The 21212-nt window shown below is 38.6% G+C and overlaps 1 protein-coding gene across 1 annotated transcript in view; it reads left to right on the top strand.

Annotated features, from left to right (window-relative positions):
* Positions 1 to 21212, top strand: part of CCDC88A (coiled-coil domain containing 88A) — a 185109-nt gene that overhangs the window by 98790 nt on the left and 65107 nt on the right. The window contains exons 9-12 of the mRNA XM_007938006.2: positions 8090 to 8171; positions 10737 to 10895; positions 13295 to 13441; positions 14233 to 14377. Of these exons, the coding sequence (XP_007936197.1) occupies positions 8090 to 8171; positions 10737 to 10895; positions 13295 to 13441; positions 14233 to 14377 (533 nt within the window). The remainder of the gene's footprint in view (positions 1 to 8089; positions 8172 to 10736; positions 10896 to 13294; positions 13442 to 14232; positions 14378 to 21212) is intronic.

Genomic DNA, 21212 nt, shown 5'->3' with positions numbered 1-21212 from the left:
TAAACACCAGAGGCTCAGCCTCAAAACTCACGTCTACATGTCACCACAGTAGGACAAACCGACAGACAAGTTTGTCTTGCTGTTGGAGACCTCTTGTACCACCCCCACCTGGGTCCCAGTGGCTGACTGTTCCTCTGTCTGGCTTCCTGGCTTTTAATTCCCTTTCTCCTGCTCTTCTGGCCTGCTGCTTTGGCAGTCCCTGAGTTTTCTCTCCTCACCTGTATCCCTGGGGCTTACTCAGCATATGGTCTATGCTGGAGAATTTTCCATGTATGCTCGAGAAAACTGTGTTTTACTCTGATGTTGGGTAGAGAGTTCTGTGTGTGTCTATTATATCTTTATTTGTTTTTAATAATTTCAAGTCATCTATTTCCTTATTGGTTTTATTTCTGGAAGTTGTGTTGACAAAAGTGTATTGAAGTTTCCTGCTTTTATTGTAATGTTCTCTATTGCTCCTTTTAGTTCTATCAGTGTTTGCTGTATATATTTTGGTGCATTGATGTTGGGTGCCTGTATATTTATGGTCATTATATTTTCTTAATGGATTGCCCCTTTTATCAATATGTAATGTCCTTCTTCATCTCTTAAAATAGATTTTGGCTCAAGGTGTATCTTTTCTCATATCGGTATGGTCATCCCTTCATGTGCAGGTTTTTGTATGAACATGTTTTCAGTTCTCTTGGGTATATACCTAGAAGAAGAATTATGGTAACTCTGTGTTTATGTACCTTCTTTGGAGAAATGTGTATACAAGCCCTTTGCCCGTTTTTAAATTGAGTTGTTTGTCTATTATTATAGTTGTTGTTAAGTTAGGAGGTAAACTTTTAACAGATCAGAAAAAGCAGTGCTGTGATAGAACTCTTTGCAAGCTATAGTTGAGACCCAAAGGAGTTTTGGTCATTTCTTATTTGGGAGATGATGTCAGGAAACGTTTCATAGAGATGGTCTCATTCAACTGATGTTAGACTTGAACTAGCTTGAAAAGGCTTAATTAGTATTCTAAGTAGAAGGATCAGTATGTATAGTACTGCAGCAGGTTCAGCAGCATAAATATAAGAAGGGGAATGTCATCTTTCCACCCCCAAAGGCCATGGTCCTACCCTTTCAGGCTGAGGCAGCTCTGCTTCCGTTTCCTTGGTCTCTCCACTTCTGCCGATTAATGCCTGAAGGCAACCCACTCCGCCAGAAACCTTTCTGCCCAAAAGACACTTGGCTTTCTTGCTCCGTGGGCCGGCCAAAGTGCTACTCCATTTTATGACGGTCTTTTGTACCAATTAATGCCCGGAGGCAACCCACTCCGCCAGGAAGCCTCCTAATGCCTCTCGCTCCAGTGGGCCGGGAGCAGGAGACAGAGCTGGACCCCAAGATTGAGGGGCTTTCACCTAGCCCCTAGAGCCTGGCACTGTGAACTTGTACTTATTAAAGCCTCCAAATTGTAAGAATAAACTCCTGTTTGTTAAGGCCATCCCATTTGTGGTATATTACCTGTCAGAGCGGTGCTAGTAACCAGAACAGAATTTGGTACCGAGAAAGTGGGGTGCTGTTCTTACAGATAACTAAAATGTGGAAACAGGAGTGGAGTGCGTCCTTGACCCGAGACCCTGGCAGAGAGACTCCAGCATATGGCACGACAGACAGCAGGACAGATGGCAAGAGACTGGCATGAGAGACAGCAGGAGCAGAGCCTAGGGAACCAGCATGAGACAGCGACAGCCTTAGCAGCCCATGGAGGAGAAAGCTTGATGCCTTAGGTTAGGCAGCTTCCTGGCGAAGTAGGTTGCCTTCAGGTATTAATTGGTAGAGAAGACCAGCATAAAATGGAGTAGCAGGTTGGCCGGCCCATGCAGCAAAAAAAGCCAAGTGCTTTTTGGGCATGGTTTTTCAGCGGAGTGGGTTGCCCTCGGGCATTAATCAGCAGAAGCGGCAAGACCAAGGAAATGGAAGCAGAGCTGCCTCAGCCTTAAGGGTAGGACCATGGCCTTTGGGGGTAGAATGACCACAGCCCCCTAGATATCAAAGAGCCAGGCCTTCAGCAACTTGGTTCTGGAGTGTGGGGCTGCTCATTCATGTGGGATGGAGCCATAGCCGCTGCCCAAGAGTGAGGGGGAGGGGCTGCCATGCCCAAGAGGGAGAAGAATGGGGCCCTTTCTAGGCCAAGGGGGTGAGGTCACTATTCAGGAACTAGGGGACTGGAGCCACCCAGTGGAGGAGACCTGTACAGATACCAGCATTGAGGATCTATACAGGTGCCAAGTTGACAGGGGGTGGAATTGTGATGGTTATGTTTGTATGTCAACTTGGCTAGGCCTGGTTGAGTGGCTGGGCAGCTGGATGTAGTATACCCCATGATGAGACTGGTAATTAACTCCATGGTGGAATCTACTGGGAGCAGCTGAGTAGCAGCCTTAGGGATGTGGTCTGCTTCCTGTATATAAGGAGAAGCCTTGGGGAATGGTCTCTGGCTTATGGCACACTTGAACTCTGCAGGTAGCCATGTCATTGTTGAGCAGCCTGCCATGCTCTGCTGACCTTGAGACTTTTAATGGACTTGAACTAATGGCCGGCTGTGTGGTTTGATAACATCGGGACTGTGCCTTTCTACTTGTCAACTTTGGGTTTGTCAGTCTCAGCAGCCACAGCTGTCTGAGTGAAGAAAAGCCTCTAGCTCCAGTGGGCCGGGAGCAGGAGGCAGAGCTGAACTCCAAGGTTTAGGGGCTTTCACCCACTCCCTAGAACCTGGTACTTTGAACTTAGACTTAAAGCTTCCAAATTGTGAGAATAAACTCCTGTTTGTTAAGGCCATCCCATTTGTGGTTTATATTCTTGTCAGAGCAACACAAGATAACTAGAATACGGCTGTAGCCACTTTTGAATTATCTTCAGCAAAATTTTACTTGTATATGAAATTCATGATTCTGCTTGATGATTTCCACATTCTGTTAGATCACCTTTATTTGGCATGGGCGTAGATAGGGATCTCTTCCAGTCAGTTGGCCAGGTAGCTATCTTCCAGATCTCTTGGCATAAACAAGTAAGTGCCTCCAGCACTGCATCCATTTGTTGAAACATCTCAGTGGGTATTCTGTCATTTCCTGAAGGCTTGTTTTTTGCGAGTTCCTTTAGTGCAGGTTGGATTTCTTTCTTCAGTACCACTGGTTGTTAATCTTATATATGCTACCTCCTGAAATAGTTGAACATTGACCAGTACTTTTTGGTACAATGACTTGTGTATTCCTATCTATCTTCTTTTGATGCTTCCTGTATCATTCAATATTTTGCCCACAGAATTCTTCAGTATGGCAACTCAAGGTTTGAATTTTTTCTTCAGTTCTCTCAGCTTGAGAAATGCTGAGTGTATTCTTTTCTCTTGGTTTTCTAATTCCAGGTCTTTGCACATTTTATTATAATACTTTGTCTTTTTGAGCTGCCCTTTGAAGTCTTCTGTTTGGTTCTTTTTTCTTGCATTCACTTTAGCTCCTCTCTGTTTAACACCACATTTCAGAGCCTGTTCTGACATCTATTTTGGTCTTTTCTTCCTTTCCTATCTTTTTAATGACCATTTGCAGGTCAGGTATGATCTTTTTTTTTTTTTTTTTAATTGTGATTTGGGTGAAAGTTTACAGAACATGTTCGCTTTCCACACAGCAACTTCCATACACTTTGTCTCATGCATTGACTACAATTTACCACAATGCAACAGCTCCCCTCCCATTTCCTCCCTGTAGTTACCTCTTCCCTGTGTCCTTCCGTCCATGCACTCCTGTCCCCTGAGCTTTCTCCCTGTACATACATAGCCCTTCTATTCTCCCATGAATGTTCTCTCCAAGGAGTAAATCTGCCTAGTGTAAATGTTCAGCTCATATGCCTATCTTTTGTTTGGGTGGAAGCCACAGAAGTGGGTTCGATTCTAGACCTGAAGGGCAACTAGGAGCCATAGTCTCAGTGGTTCCATCAGGCTCTACCAGACCAGCAAACCTTTTCTCTTTTTTTTTCCCAAATAATTTTGAGTTTTGTTCACATTGTTCTCCCTGTCTATCCAGGATCTCTCACATAGATCCCTCTCCAAGTGGTTGACACTGGTAGCTGGGCACCATCTGGTTCTTCTGGTCTCATAGTCGTATAGGCTGAGAATCACATGGTGTTCCAGTCACTTGGACTAATTGTTTCCACGAATCTTTGGTTTTCTTCATTCTTCTTTGCTCTGGATGAGGAGAGACCCATCGTTGCATCTAGATGGCTGCTTGCAAGCTTTTAAGATCCCATTTGCTGCTCACCAAAGCAGAATGCAGAACAATGTTTTGTGTAGTATGTTAATGCCAATTGAGTTTGATGTCTCCTGCAACTATGGTCCCGAGCCCACAGGTCCAACTCCTCACTCTCTCTGAGTAGTTGGCTGTGGCCAAGAAATGACTACAACCTTGTCCCTTGTCAGCTCTACTATATACCTGGAGATTCTTACAGAACATAGCAATACACTTGTACAAACATTTTCTGCCAATCCTATACATGGTCCTGGGCACACTCCCCCATGCATAGACATACCTAAATAGTTCAGCCTGTCCACCCATCTATCCACCCATATATCCATGTTTGCTTTCACTGACTGCATAATACTGTATGTGCAAAAGGGTTCATCTTTCTTGTCTGTACCTCCCATGTACCTCTATGTCATCTTCTTCCTCAAGAAGAAATGTGAGTGTGGATCACTCACGTTTAGTACATTGCCCTTCTCTTCACCCAAATCAATACTTGTCTCTATCTATCTAACAGTATTCCCTCTCCTTCCCTCCCGCCCCTAGTAACCAACAAAGAAACTTTCCTTCCACATATAAACCTTTCCTTGACTTTTACATTAATGGACTAATACAATATTTGTCCTTCTGTGATTCACTTATTTCACTCAACATAATCTTCTCCAAGTTCATCTACCTTATGCAGTGTTTTGCAGATTCTTCATTACTCTTTAGGGTTGCATAGTATTCCATTGTGTGTATGTACCATAGTTTGGTTATCCATTCCTCAGTTGATGGACACCTGGGTTGTTGCCATGTTTTGGCTATTGTAAATAGTGCTGCGATGAACATGGGTGTGCATATGTCTGTTCTTGTCATGGCCTTCACTTCTTTAGGATATATACCTAGTAATGGAATGGCTGGGTCAAATGGTATTTCTAATTCCAACTTTTGAAGGAATCGCCATACTGCTTTCCACAGTGGTTGTATCATTTTACAGTCCCACCAGCAGTGTATGAGAATCCCAATCTCTCTACATCCTCACCAAAACAAACAAACAAAAAAAAACATTGCATCCTTACCAGCATTTGGTGTTTTCTGTCTTGTTGAACTTTTGCTACTAGTGCTTGGGGCAAGATGGTATCTCATTGTTGTTTGGATTTGCATCTCTCTAATAGCCAATGATCATGAGCATTTTTTCATATGTTTGTTGGCCACCCGAATATCCTCTTTGGTGAAGTGTCTATTCATGTCTTTTGCTCATTTTTTAACTGGATTATTTATCTTTTTGTTGTTGAGGTGTTGGAGTTTTTTCCAAATTCTAGAGATAAGTCCCTTATCAGGTATGTCATTCATTGCCAAATATTTTTTCCCAATCTGCAGGTTCTCTTTTGACTCTTTTGGAGAAGTCTTTGGAAGCACATGAGCATTTAATTTTGAGAAGGTCCCATTCATCTAGTTTCTCTTCTGCTGTTTGTACATTTTGGGTTATGCTTGATAGTCTATTTATGCCATACATTAGGGCCCCTAAATTTGCCCCTAGTTTTTTCTTGAGGAACTTTATAATTTTTGGTTTCACTTTGAAGTCTTTGATCTATCTGGAGTTATTGTTTATGGTATGAGGTACAGATCTTGTTTCATTTTCCTGCAAATGAATATCCAGTTTTGTCAGCACCATTTGTTAAACAGACAATCTCTTCCCCATTTAATGGATTTTGGTCTTTGTCAAAGATCAGCTAATCATAGGTCAATGGATCTACTTCTGGGTTCTCAATTCTATTCCATTGGTCTATGTGTTTTTCATTGTACAAATACCAGGCATTTTTGACTACTGTGGCTGTATAGTAGGTTTTGAGATCTGGGAGTGTGAAACCTTCTACTTTGTTCTAGGTATGATATTCTTGATGTCATTCTACAACTGGTCTTGTCTGTGGTGATTGGTGTTCAGTGCATCAAGTCTGTTCTTCAGATGGTCTCTAAAGTATGATGGGATATAATCAAGGACATATTTTGGCTCCTGTGGACTTGTTTTAATTTTCTTCAGCTTCAGCTTGAATTTACATATGAGCAATTGATAATCTGTTCCACAGTGAGCTTCTCGCCTTGTTTTAGCTGAAGATGCTGAACTTCTCCATTGCCTTCTGCCACAGATGTAGTTGATATGATTCCTCTATATTCCATCAGGCGAGGTCCTGAGGTCCATATGTGGAGCCACTGTTTATGTTGATGAAAAAGGTATTTGCAATTAAGTCATCGGTCTTGAAGAATTCTATCCCATGTTCTCTGGTGTCATTTCTGTCACCAAGGCCATATTTTCCAAGTACCAGTGATATTCTGTGTTTCCAACTTTCACATTCCAATCACCAGTAATAATCAGTACATCTTGATTGCATGTTTGGTCAATTTCAGACTGCAGAAATTGGTAAAAATCTTCAGTTTCTTCATCTTTGGCTTCTGTGGTTGGTGAGTAAATTTGAATAATATTAGTATTAACTGGTCTTCCTTTTAGGTATATGGACGTTATCCTATCACTGATAGCATTGTACATCAGGATAGATCTTGATAAATTCTTTTTGATGATGAATGTGGCACCATTCCTCTTTAATTTGTTACTCTCAGCATAGTAGATTGTTTGATTATCTGAGTCAAAATGGTCAGAACCAGTGCATTTCAGCTCACTAATGCCTAGGATATCAATCTTTATGTGTTCCCTCTCATTTTTGACACCTTCCAGTTTTCCAAGACTCATACTTTGTACATTCCATGTTCTAATTATTGATGGATATTTGCAGCTGTTTCTTCCCATTTTGAGTTGTGCCCCTTTGGCAAATTAAGGTCCTGAAAGCTTTACTCCATTTGTGTCATCAAGGTCGAGTCTACTTTGAGAAGGCAGTTCTTTTCCAGTCATACTTGGAGTGTCTTTCAACCTGAGGGGCTCGTCTTCCAGTATTAAGTCAGACAGTGTTTCAGAGCTATTAATAGTTTTCCAGTAATACATCAGATGGTGTTTTACTTCTATTCATAAGGTTTTCACTGGCCAATTTTTTTCAGAAGTAGATAGCCCCTTCCTTCTTCCCAGTCTGTCTTAGGCTGGAAGCTCTGCTGAAACCTGTTCACCATGGGTGACCCTGCTGCAATCTGAAATACAGATGGCATAGCCTCCAGCTTCACAACAACATGCAAGCCACTACAGTATGACAAACTGACAGATGAGTGGTAGAAGGCCACCTTACACACATACAATTTCATGTCAAAGCTCCTTTATCATACTGCATATGTACCAAGCCAGTTTTATTGAAGTTTCTATCATAACATGTATGCGAGAAACAAATTTAGGGAAGTTTTACTATATATTACGTCATTGTGACATATTTCAAATTTTTTTGATAATTTAGAGATCCCCTGTCTAATTATGAGTTACAATTTCTTCATCATGCACATGGATGCAATTCCAGTCATCTAGAAGTTGTTTACCACATTCTTCTATTTATCAATTTCTGATGTTAGGCATTGTCTAAGTAACTTTCTGATTACTTACAGTTTCTGCCAGTTCATAGTCTTATAAGCAAACGTGAGTTTTCTGGTTGGAGACCATCACAGAAGTCTATGTATATATTTCTGTTTCTGATGTTATATAATGAGTAAGCTGTACATATACAGTATGAAAAACTAACAGTGTTGAAACATGAAAGCCTTTGTGATTGGAGAACATGTATAGATATATATGTTTAATAATATATGGATAATATTATGTTCTTCTAGATATTTGGTAATAATAATACATTTGTATCAATGCAGATGATCAAAGTTTTCAAAAGTAGTAAGCTTGTTTTTTTTAATAAATTTTTGCATTTAAGGGAGGAAAAGACTGAACAATTACTGGACTGTAAACAAGAACTTGAACAAATGGAAATAGAACTTAAAAGGCTGCAACAAGAGGTTTGTACCTGGAGCTTTTTTATACTAGATCACCCAAGTAATTAGGATTGATTTTTCTCCTTGTAATTTATAACCTTTACCTTAATGCCATATGTAACAAATGAGGTTATAGAGCTTAAAGAGGTAGAATGACTTTTCAGTGTCTCTTAAAAAATAACAGCCAAAACTGGAAATCAAGGTTGTTGGACTTTTTTTCTGTATCATTGGTTTTCAGACTTTGTTTGTTAGGGACCATCAAATCAATTTTCAACTCATCCCAAACAAAAAAAAAAAAAACTCACTCACTGCCGTTGAGTCGAATCCGACTCATAGCGACCTCTCCTTGGGTTTCCGAGGCAGTATATCTCTATGGAAGTAGATTGCCTAGTCTTCCTTCTGAAGAGTGGCTGGTGGGTTTGAAGCACCAGCCTTCTGGTTAGCAGTCAAATGCCTTAGGCACTATGCCACCAGAGCTCCCTTTCAACTCATAGTAACCCTATATGACAGAGGAGAACTATCCCCATAGGGTTTTCTGGCTGTTATCTTTATGGCAAAAGATTGCCCGGACTTTCTTCCACGGAGTGGTTGGCTGGCTTTAAACTGCAAGCCTTTTAGTTAGCAGCCAAGTGCTCAACCTTTGCACCACCAGGGCTCCTTATTCAAAGTATACTAAGATTCACAGGAGCCTCTTAAGACTGGAGATGTTCGAAGTTTCTCTTTTTTTGTGTGTATTTGGCTTCTGTGGCCTTGGAATCTGGGATACTTTCACTGTACACTCCTAAATATGTGTGTCTCTGCTTTCTGATGATTCTTTATATTAGCTTATGTATGATAATGCTTTTCTGATGTTTCACTCTTTTACTTTTAAATAAGATCAAAACATTTTACATTTTTAAAATTGTATTTCTTTTTATTTCACCGAAACTTTGTATTTTTTCATCTTGAAAAATAATTTAACTTCTGTTAATCATTTTGTAATGTTTTGTTTTCATTTGGGGGTATGGCGTAAGCTTTTCTTTAACCTGTAAATAGTAAGGTTGTACAATTATTTCTTCCCTTTATTTTTCCTAACCTACCATGTTTAAATGCAGGAAATATTCCACTTGAGGATCATACACCTGAAATTTTCCTAGATTAATGAGACTTGGAGTTATTTCTAGATACGCTGTGACTGCTATTCTGCTTCTTGACAGTAGTTTTTATGTATATTCCTTTTAAAACAGTGGTTTTCAGACTTTTTGGTCTTAAGAGCCCTTTCCACTCTTAAAAAATTAATGAGAATTGCTTATGTAGCTTATGTAGTTTATGTCTGCGGGTGTTTGCCAGTATTCAAATTTAAAACTAATAATTTTTTTAGAAAAATTATTTCCTAATTCATTTAAAAATAATAGTCAGTCATTACATGTTAACACAAAAAGCATTTTAACTAAATAGCCATTATTTAAAAAAAAAAAAATTAAGAGTGGTACCATTTTACATTTTTGCAAATTTCTTTAATCCTTGGTTTAATAAGGCAGCTATTCTCCTATATGTTTCTGAATTTAGTCTGTTGTGACATGTAGCCTCTGGAAAACTCCATTGTGCCCTTACGAGAGAATAAGAATGAAACAGGCAAATAATGGCTCAGTGTTATTATGAAAATAGTTTGGACCTCATTAGTTCCCTGAAAGGATTTCAGGAACCCTCACAAGTCCCTGGAGCACACTTGGCTACTATAAAGGGATGACAAGAAGACTTTTAAAAATTTGGATTTTAATTTTTGTCTCAAATGGTATTAAGATATACACTGATCGTTTTACCTGAAAGCATTTGAAAATACCAACAAAATTTTGGTATGTTGCAATATATCTGGGTAGAATACTTCTCTAAAGTAATGATACATTTAATGACGCAGCTTGCCTCTTCTGTTTTTTATAATTATCCTGTATTTTAAAGATAACTTTGTCAACTTAATTTGCTTGAAACTGATTATGTTCAGTAGCATTAACTTAAAAATACCTTGAATATTTTTTACCTTCTTGATACAGCACATTATAAAAAAATTTATCTGTATATGTATGTTTAAAATACTTTATATTCTTTCAAAAAAAGGCTTTGTATTAAAGAAAACTTTTTTTTTTATTATGGTGAGTATATTTATTTAGATAAAGCCAAAAATTTGTCATTTCAACATCTTTTTCATGTACAATTCAGTGAAGTAACATTAATTACCTTCATTATATTGTACAACCATCACCACTATCCATTTTCAAATTTTTCCATTACCTTTAACAGCAGAAGCTTAGTGTCCCCCAAGCAATGATTCCATCTTTACCCCTTCTTTCCATCCCTAATAACCACTAATAAAAATTGGTCTTTGTACATTTGTCTGTTTCAGATATTTCATAAAAGCAGAATCGAATAATATTTTTCCTTTTGTGACTGAGGTATAATTATATACCATATAATTCACCCATTTAATGTATACAACTCATTTATTTTTATTTATTTCTTTATTTTGGTAAATTTATCTAGTTTTGCATCCAAGGAATACTTTTTTGGAAATAGAAAATAATACGTTAACTTTTTATGTTTATTTATGTTTAGAACATGAATTTGCTTTCGGATGCTCGTTCTGCCAGAATGTACCGAGATGAATTAGATGCACTTCGAGAGAAGGCAATCAGAGTTGATAAGCTTGAAAGTGAAGTCAGCAGATACAAAGAGAGGTTACATGATATTGAATTTTATAAGGCAAGAGTTGAGGTATGTTGTATTATTTAAACAGTTACAAATTTTTTTTTGAAAGTATTAGTTTCAAAATGCATTAAGAAGGTATTTAATAAATGTGAGGAGCTCTTGAAATGTTGAGCCAACAGTAAATACCTCTGGGTGTTTCTTTTATGATAGAACAATGTTTAGTTATCTAGTTCTCATATAACAGAAATATGACAAGTGGGTGGTTTTAATGAGCAGAAATTTATTTTCACAATTAACCAAACTCACTGCTGTCAAGTTGATTCCAGCTCATGGTGACCCCTCTTTGGGTTTCTGAGGAGGTATCTCTATGGAAGTAGATTGCCCAATCTTCTTTCCAAGGAGTTGTTGCTGGTGGGTTTGAACCACCAGAGCTCCCTCTTTTTCACAATTTAGGAGGCTAGAAATCCAATTTTAGGGCGCCAGCTCTAAAGGAAGCTACTGTCTGTCTACTCAGGGGGGGCGGGGAGATCCTTGCCTCAACTTCTTAGCATTTCTTGGAGCTATCCATGTGGAATCTATATTCCCCATTCATTCTTGCTTTTTTTATGCCTAATCTCTTCCTTTCATATCTCAAAAGTGAGTAAGTTTAAGATACACCCTACATGAATATGGCCTCATTGACATAACAAAGAAAATCCTAGTCCCAGATGAGTTCACATTCACTTGTATGTTGTTTTCTTTTGAGTCAGAGTAGAGTTTCCAAGGTTGTAAATCTTTATGAAGGCAGATTTCCTCATTTTATCTCCCACAGAGTGGCTGGTAGGTTCAAAGCACCAGCCTTTTAGTTAGTAGCTGAATGCTTTAACCACTGCCCCACCAGAGCTCCATATGCATAAACATATAATATAGCTCTGGTGGTGTAGTGTCTAAGGCATTTGACTGCTAACCAGAAGGCTGGCAGTTCAAACTCTCCATCTACTCCTTGGAAGGAAGATTGGGCAATCTACCTCCGCAGTGATACTGCCTCAGAAACCCAAAGAGGGGTTGCTATGAGTCACATCCGACTCGATGGCAGTAAGTTTGGTTTGGTTTTTATATGTATGTATGTGTGTGTGTCTATGGCATTGAGGTTTTTTTGGTATATATACATACATACATATACCCCACTAGCCACTCCTCGGAAGCAAGGTTGGGCTATCTACTGCCATAGTGATATCGCCTCGGAAACCCAAAGAGGGGTCACTCTGAGTCTAGTCCGACTTGATGGCACACAACAACAACAACAACAACAACAACAACAACATATATATATATATACCAAAAAAACTCAATGCCGTCAAGTCAATACTGATTGATAGTGACCCTTACTGGGTTTCTGAGGTAGTAAGTTTTTATGGAAATAGATTGCCCGTCTTCCTTCCATGGAGCAGCTTGTAAGTTTGAACCTTGTAAGTCTGAACCTGATAAGTTTGAACCTTAGGCACTGTGCCACCAGAGCTCTTTATATGTAAATAAATCAGAAAAGAACTTCCTACTTGATGTTTGCAGTTTAGTGTTGTATAAAGTTGAGTTTGACGGAGAGAATTCAATAATCCTTGCATCCTTTTTCCTTTCTCAGTAAATTTCCTCATTTTCTGTAAATATGAGATTCTTTTTCAATATGTGGATAACAGGGAAGGAATATGTAAAAGTAAGAAATGGGAACATTGAAAGAGAAAGTAGTTAGACCATTTTAGCATGATCATTACCAAAAATAGCCCCAGTAGATTGCTAAGGTAAAGTGCATATAAATTCTTTGCCAATTATTTAAACATATATGCATGGCATTGTTTAGAGATCCTCATAGATGCCATTGTCTTAATATTCCTTATCCTCTCTTAATATACTTTATCTTGACTTTTGATAGGTTTGTGAATACAAGTCTTAAATATGTGGAGATTTTAAGCATTTTCTCAAGATGCTTATGTAAAGTACTTATTGATAGAGTCTTGGTGTATGATTTATGTGAATCTTTGTTTAAGTTTTGTTGTTTTACTAAAAACCCCACACTCTTCTTTCTTCAAGTTATAACTCCAAGTAAGAAGAAATCTTTAAGCCTATTTGGGTCAGTGTATTAAACTCTGATTTTATGGAGATTTATGTCTTAAAAATCTGAACAACTATATATGCTTATTTATCATTGTGACTAAGAAACTGACAATTTCCTGTGAACTTACAGTAATAGTATACATGTTAACATAAGTACTATGTGTTTTGTTTACGCAATTGCTTACAATCTTAAATAAAACGAAGGAAGCACTGACTGTAGTTCTATTACTTAGAAGCTTTACTCTTGCATAGAAGGTTGATAAAGACAGCTGAGTGTTTTATTTTATCATAAAGAATTTTTTTATGTTCCAGAGCTTTAAAAAATTGACATACAGTAAGACATTTGTGATAAATAGGCCTATTTGAAATGTTCATAGGAATTAAAAGAAGACAATCAAGTTTTATTGGAAACGAAAACCATGCTGGAAGACCAAATAGAAGGAAATCGAGCTCGTTCTGATAAGTTACATGAATTAGAAAAGGAGAATTTACAACTAAAGGCTAAACTGCATGATATGGAGATGGTAAGTATTATGAGGTCAGTCATTTTATATGGCCTCTAAGGAGAAATTCTAAGATTAAGCTGATTTCCCTATAATTACCAGGATGGCTGGTGTCCTTCAAGCTCTAACAAAGAGGAGATAGCTAAATAAGTTAGACACTTCAAACTATATAAATACAGGAGTAGTAGAAATTCCTGCTTTTTTTACAGAAGGATATTACTTACTAATTTTGTCTTCTACCATTAAAAGGGAGCTCTGGTAGCATAGTGGCTAAGGCACTTGACTGCTAACCAGAAGGCTGGCGGTTCAAATCCATCAGCCACTCCTCGGAAGGAAGATGGGGCAATCTACTTCCGTAGTGATACTGCCTCGGAAACCCAAGGAGGGGTCGCTATGAGTCGGGTCGGACTCGACGGCACATAACAACAACAACAACAACCATTAAAAAAACACAATTAATAAGCTATTGTGTAAACATAATTTGTACAAAAATAAACCTATTTGTTAAAAATGGTGAGTTAGAATTTTTTCATTTTATCACCAAAATAATATATTGATTTTGAAGGAGAGTTTTCACAGTGTCCTCAAGATCACTTTAACCAGATGCCAGACACCTAATGATCAGTAACAATAATTGTAATTACTGATTATTGCCTTCAAACTATGCAGTTTTTAAGGAATATAAATTTTATTCTTATATTAATTAGTTTTTGATAAATAAGTGTTCTAAGCAATAAAATATTAGCTTGAAATTATACTATTTCTTAGCTTTATTTTTTGTCCCCACTCCCTGTACTCATGCCAATAAAAAGGAACGTGATATGGATAGAAAAAAGATAGAAGAATTAATGGAAGAAAATATGACTTTGGAAATGGCACAGAAGCAAAGTATGGATGAATCATTACATCTTGGCTGGGAGCTGGAGCAGATATCTAGAACTAGTGAACTTTCTGAAGGTATTCCAAATACTATTTTATTTAAATGGATAACTGAATAAGTTGTAAATATGTTTATGTTTCTGGACACTATTGCAGTTCTTCATTGTCCCTAGCTGGAGATACCTCAGAAGATTAGCTGCCTCCCTATAAGATTTCCCAAAGTACATGTTATCACATACCTTAGTCTGATCCTTAGCTTTACCTGCCTTAAAATTCAGTTTTTTGAGTGTGGTAATAGATTTGATTAGCTGTTTGGGCATTACTTCATGTCAGTCTTACAAGGGGCTAGAATGCCCATTAATTATTATTATTTTTTTTTTTTTGAAAGTATAATTATCTACTAAATGAAACACTGAAGTCATATTAGCTGATCAACCTATCTTTGCCTATAGGCAGCCTAACTAGGAAGCTAAAATGTAGTGGGAATATTCTTAGGTGCATATGTCATTAGAATAAAGGAAGTTAAGGCACTTCATGGTTAGTTTCATCAATATGTGATAATCCCCTTATAGGATGAAACCTACCAACCAGTCCAGCCCAGTTACACCCTGAAGATAATGAAAGGCCCCTAAATAAATTTTAATTTTTAGCTTTTTTTTTTCCTTAGGTTCTAATTGATTTGTCTCCTTTCCTAAGACTAGGAATAGATGTACAATACAGCTGTTTTGGATTTTAAATCTGGGATACGCTTATACTGATACACTTCATTGAAATTACATCCAGGTTCCATAATCTGTCAGTTACCTATTAGTAGATTATTGTACCTGCGTTTCTTCCTTCAGCAGATAACTCATGAGAACCAACTCTGTGGAATAGTGATGAGGTAGAAATAAACTTGGATAGAATTTATAGTCTAATACTAAAGAATAATTAATTTCACAGATCATTCATTCTATACCTTACCTATTAGGCTTATTCTAATTTTAAACTTGAGGATTACCTTAATTCCTAATTCTGGGACTCCCAGAAGCATTGATGGTACAGTGCTTAGAGCACTTGGCTAGTAATCAGAAAGTCAGCATTTCTAACCCACCAGCCGCTCTGCAGGAGAAAGATGTGGCAGTCTCCCTCTGTAAAGATTTACAGCCATGGAAACCCTATATGGCAGTTCTAGTCTGCCCTATGGGATCACTATGAGTCTGTAATCAACTTGACAAAAGGGGGTTGGGTTGGGTTTGGGGGCCCCCCATTTCTGACTACATAAGTGATGAGGTTCAGCTAATGAATTTGCTGAGAGATGTGTTGCTTAAAATACATGGGGAACTTTTATTATTGTATTCCTTATAAATTGACTTACAAAACAGCAACTGAGACTTCAGTAAATGTTTTCAACTACAAAAGTAGTTAAAATTACTCTGCTAGTCAAGAGTTTTCTGTCTGTTAAATGGAGAATCGTAGTAAGTACCTTCTAAGGTTGTTGTGAGGGTTAATTTTGTCAGTACTTACGAAGACCCTAGAACAATGCCTGGCAAATAGTGGGCATTCCAGTGTTAACTACTATTACTACCATTATATCACAGTTATTTTGTGATTGGTCTTAGCTAGAGTCATGGACCTGAGTATTCCTTTCAATTTGGTGAGGCTTTTTTTTGTTAAATTATACAAGTGAGTTGTTTTCTTTGCAGAAAATTTGCAAACTGTGAAAAAATAAAAAGGTAATGAAAGTCACCAATCTCTTAAGTCACTTTTACATTTCAGAAAATATGCGTCCAAGATTTCTCTACACACACTTACATATTTTAAATATCTGGTCAGCGTATACATACAATTCAGGTTTCAGTTAACACTTGAGAGTATAACATTGGCATTCTTTCATGTTCTTAAAAGTGTATTGTAAGCATCTGTTCTGGTTACCTAGTGCCACTCTGACAAGAAATATACCACAAAAGGGATAGCCTTAACAAACAGGAGTTTATTCTTACAATTTGGAGGCTTTAAGGTGCGGGATCGGGCAGTGTTTCGTTCTGCTGTGCATGGGGTCACTATGAGTCGGAAACGACTCGATGGCACCTAACAACAACAACAAGTCCAAGTTTAAAGTGCCAGGCTCTAGGAGCTGGGTAAAAGCCCCTCAACTTTGGGGTCCAGCTCCGCCTCCTGCTCCCGGCCCACTGGAGCTAGAGGCTTTTCTTCACTCAGACAGCTGCTGGCTGCTGAGACTGAGAAACCCCAAGGTTGACAAGTAAAAAGGCACAGTCCCGATGTTACCAAACCACACGGCAGGCCATTAACTTAAGTCCACTGTAAGTCCCAAGATTGGCAGAGCATAGCAGGCTGCTGAGCAGTGACATAGCTACATGCAGGGTCCAAGCATGCCATAGGCTAGAGACCATTCCCAAGGCTTCTCCTTATATACAGGAAGTAGACCACATCCCAAAGACAGCTACTCAGCTTCTTGTGGTAGATCCCACCATGGAGTTGATTGCCAGTCTCATCATGGGGAATAACTACCACCAGCTGCCCAGCCACTCAGCCAAGCCCAGCCAAGCTGACATACAAACATAACTACCACAGCATCCTTTTCAATTCTTCATAATCCAACCTCATGGACAATCATAGTATTGAGAGTATTACTAATATGTAACATTTATTGTAGCCTAATCTTATGTGCTTAAAATTCATAATTATAAATCATGAATTCTTACTGTTATATTGTGTACTATCAAGTCTATTCAGTGTCTTTGTCCTATAGGACAAAGTACAACTACCCCATAAGGTTTCTAAGGCTATAATCTTTATAAGAGCCAAGTCATTTTACTAAAGAAGACTTGAAATGAAAAATGTAAGTGACCATGCAATGTACCGGCTTTTAATGAAAGATTAGCAACATACTGACTAGAACAAAAGCTAGAAATAAAAATAGGGACTTCCTTAAAATCTTGGATGTACCTTACGTAATTTGGAAGAGAATGTTTGCATGTGGGGGTCTGTGTTATGTACTGCAAAAAAGGACCTGGTGGCAGTGACATCTGACCTCCTCTGACTTCACAAGAGGGACAGGAAATGAAGATGAGTATCAGCAGCCCAAGGCTGGTTCCTATGAGGTGGAGGTCAAACATGCTATCACCCTCTAACTCTTTTGCCAAATCTGACATCATCTGTCCCTCCTACTGCACTCTCTACTTCTCTGCTCAGTTTGATACTTACTTGCAGTGGCCACCAAAACTCACAGATAGTACCCTCAATTATAGCTTTTAAATAGGGAAGTAACAGGTTATAGTTCAGGATCAGGAATGCTCAGGATACAGTTCTTCAGTAGGACAGCTTCTTCTCAACCTTGCTACAGGTATACTACTCTCTGGCCTCAGCCTCTGCCCTGGTTGAACACGTGTTACAAAGCTTTTTTAGCCTTGTGATAGGTGCCCAGTGAGACACTCCACTGCCAGCAGGCCTCCTACTTGAAGACACTTAACTTTCTCACTCCATGGGCAAGGAAGCCTGCCACTCTATCTCATGGCAGTTTCTTGGCTCTGTTGCCACTGTCTCAGCATAAGGATCTTAGGTCCAAGGATGTGCTCCACTCTTGGTTCTTCTCCCTTAATGGTAATGAGATCTCTCTTTCTGCATCTGGTATGGCTCCTTTTAAGCCTAACAGGATGGCAAAGGTGACCAATTCCCACAGTTTTTTGTTGTTGTTAGGTAGTGTCAAATTAGCTCCACCTCATAGCAACCCTGTGTACAACAGAAAAAAACCCTACCCAGTCCTTCATCAGCCTCACAATCCTTGCTATACCTGAGCCCATTGCAGCCACTGTGTCAGTCCATTTCGTTGAGGGCCTTCCCCTTTTTTGCTGACCCTCCACTTTACCAAGTGGTCATGGACAACATGAACAAAATAGGTGAGACAAAATCTGGCCATTCTTGCTTCCCAGGAGCATTCTGGCTGCACTTCTTCCAGGACAGATTTATTCTTCTGGAAATTCATATCAGCTCTTCTTCATTCTTCCTTATTCATTGTCCAGTTCTCATGTGCATATGAAGCGATTAAGAACACTGTGGCTTGGAATCGGCTCACCTCAATCTTCAAAGAGATATCTTTGCTCTTCAGCACTTTAAAAAGATCTTTTGCAGCAGATTTGTGCAGTGTAATACATCATCTATTTCTTGACTGCTGCTTCTGTTGGTGTTGATTGCGGATCCAAAGAAAATGAAATCTCTGACAACTTCATTCTTTTCTCCATTTGTTATGATGCTGCTTATTGGTCCAGTTGTGAGGATTTTTGTTTTCTCTAGGTTGAGATGTAATCCATAGTGCGGACTGTAGTCTTTAATCTCTATCATTAAGTGCTTCAAGTCATGTTCACTTTCAGCAAGCAAGGTTGTTTCATCTGTGTGTCACAGGTTGTTAATGAGTCTTCCTCCAATCCTGATGCCACATTCTTCTTCATATAGTCCAGCTTCTCAGATTATTTGCTCAGCATACAGATTGAGTAAATATGGTAAAAGGCTGTACAACCCTGAGGCACTCCCTTCCTGATTTTAAACTATGCAGTATCCCCTTGTTCTGTTTGAATCACAGCCTCCAGTTCCATAAACTTTATTTGCAGAGTTCCACTCACACAAGTGTGCCATGTACCTTATTTACATTATTAACAAGCTATCCAATCCCAAAGTTGAACTTAAAGATAATTAAAATGAGTCCACGGGAGCCAAAATACAACCTGGATTATATCTGCCTGAATTTAGAGACCATCTGAAGAATAGATTTGATGCATTGAACACCAGTGACTGAAGACAAAATGTGTTGTGGGACACCATCAAGAACATCATACATGAAGAAAGCAAAAGGTCATTAAAAAAACAGGACAGGAAGAAGATACCAAGATAGATGTCAGAAGAGACTCTGGAACTTGCTCTTGAATGGAGAGTAGCTAAAGAAATCGGAATAAGTGATGAAATAAAAGAGCTGAACAGATTTCAAAGGATTGGCTTGAGAAGGCAAAGTAAAGTATTGTAATAAAATATGCAAAGACCTGGAGTTAAGTATTGTAATAAAATATGCAAAGACCTGGAGTTAGAAAACCAAAAGGGAAAAGCATGCTTGGAATGTCTCAAACGGAGAGAGTGAAGAAAAAATTCCAGCCTTGAGTTGGCAATATAGAAGGATTCTGTGGGCAAAACATTGAACAATACAGGAAGTACCAAAAGAAGATGGAATATACAGTCACCGTACCAAAAAGAATTGTTCGATGTTCAGCTATTTTAGGAGGTAGCATATGATCAAGAACCAATGATAATGGAAGACTTCTGGTAAGATGGAGGAGTAGGCAGACAAGCAACACAGATCCTCTCCAACAAAGGAAAGAGAAACCAATTGACAGAGATACAGAAGATAATCCTGGAACCCTGAACTTTGAAAGGAGGTATACAGAAGTGGATTAGGCACCAACTAGTGAAAAAACTAAATGAAAACAGGACCTAAAAATAAGTTCCATTTGCCAAGGACAGCAAGGACATACGGGAGGCTGACAACAGGAAAGGAGACAGGTGGTGAGTGTATCAATGCTGCCAAATAGTGAACAGAGGAGCACAGTACCCTGCTTACTTCGATAAAATCCAAAGAAAACCAAAATCATGGGCAAGTTACTTCAACATAAAATCACCAATTAAATAAAAACACAAAAATGTCATAATGCTTCAGAGACAATGGGACATTGCAGTGCACACAAAGAAGCAAGATAAAGCAGGAAAAACGGGACCAAGATAAAAACCCAACACATCCCTGAGGAAGACACAGCATTGGGTACCCCGATAAAGAATTCAAAAGAATTGTATTTAGGTATCTTCAACAAATTGAGAGACAGATGAAGGAAACTGCTGACAAAATTGAGGAAAACACAGAGAAAACCCTGGAACAATTTTGAAAGACAATGCAAGGACAAAAATGACAAAATAAATGAAAAATTAGAAATGATACAAAATCTACGCATAAAAATCCAGAAGATTAATACTTAATTTTCAGAAATAGGTAAGACATTGAATGGGCCAAGGAATAGAATTGAATCAAGGGGACACAGAATTAGTGAGATTGAAGGCAAATATCTCAATACTTCTTTAGAAAGGGATCAATCAGAAAAAAGATCAAAACAAAATGAAGAAAGCCTAGGGTTCATGTGGGATACCATCCAAATTAATAGCCTATGTGTAACTGAAATTCCAGAACAAGAAGAGAAAAATAGAACCACAGAAAAAATGGTTGAAGATTTGTTGGAAGAGAATTTTCCTGGTATGATGAAAAATGAGAATATATCCATTCAGGAAGTCCAGTGAACCCCAAACAGGATAGACCCAAAAAGAAAATCACCAAGACATATCATCATCAAACTCACCAAAACCAAAGACAAAGAATCCTGAAAGTAGCACAGGAAAAACCAAAAGTTACCTACAAGGGGCAGCCGATAAGACTAAGCTCAGATTTCTTGGCAGAAACCATGCAGGCAAGAAGACAATGGGATGGTATATATATAAAACCCTGAAAGAGAAAAATTTCCAACCAAGAATTACATACCCAGCAATATTGTCCCTCAAATATGATGCTGAAATTAGGACATTCCTAGAGAAGCAGGAGAAAGGGGATTAAAAGACAGGAAGCCTGAGAGAATAGCAATCAGAGGAAGGGATTAGGTGAGGAGAGGAAACTCAGGCCTGCCCAGAGTAGCAGGCAGGAAGAGCAGGAGAAAGGGGATTAAAAGCCAGAAAGCCAGACAGAGGTACAGTCAGCCACAGGGGGGACCCAGGTGGGGGTGATACAAGAGGTCTCCAACAGCAAGACAAACTTGTCTGTCGGTTTGTCCTACTGTGGTGACATATAGACGTGCGTTTTGAGGCTGAGCCTCTGGTGTTTAAAACCCAG

This window comes from Orycteropus afer, unplaced genomic scaffold, assembly GCF_000298275.1.
Source record: "Orycteropus afer afer isolate SDZICR_OR568_19922 unplaced genomic scaffold, OryAfe1.0 scaffold00046, whole genome shotgun sequence".
NCBI lineage: Eukaryota > Metazoa > Chordata > Mammalia > Tubulidentata > Orycteropodidae > Orycteropus > Orycteropus afer.
Note: the sequence above shows the minus strand (reverse complement) of the source record. Positions and strands in the feature narration are given on the sequence as shown.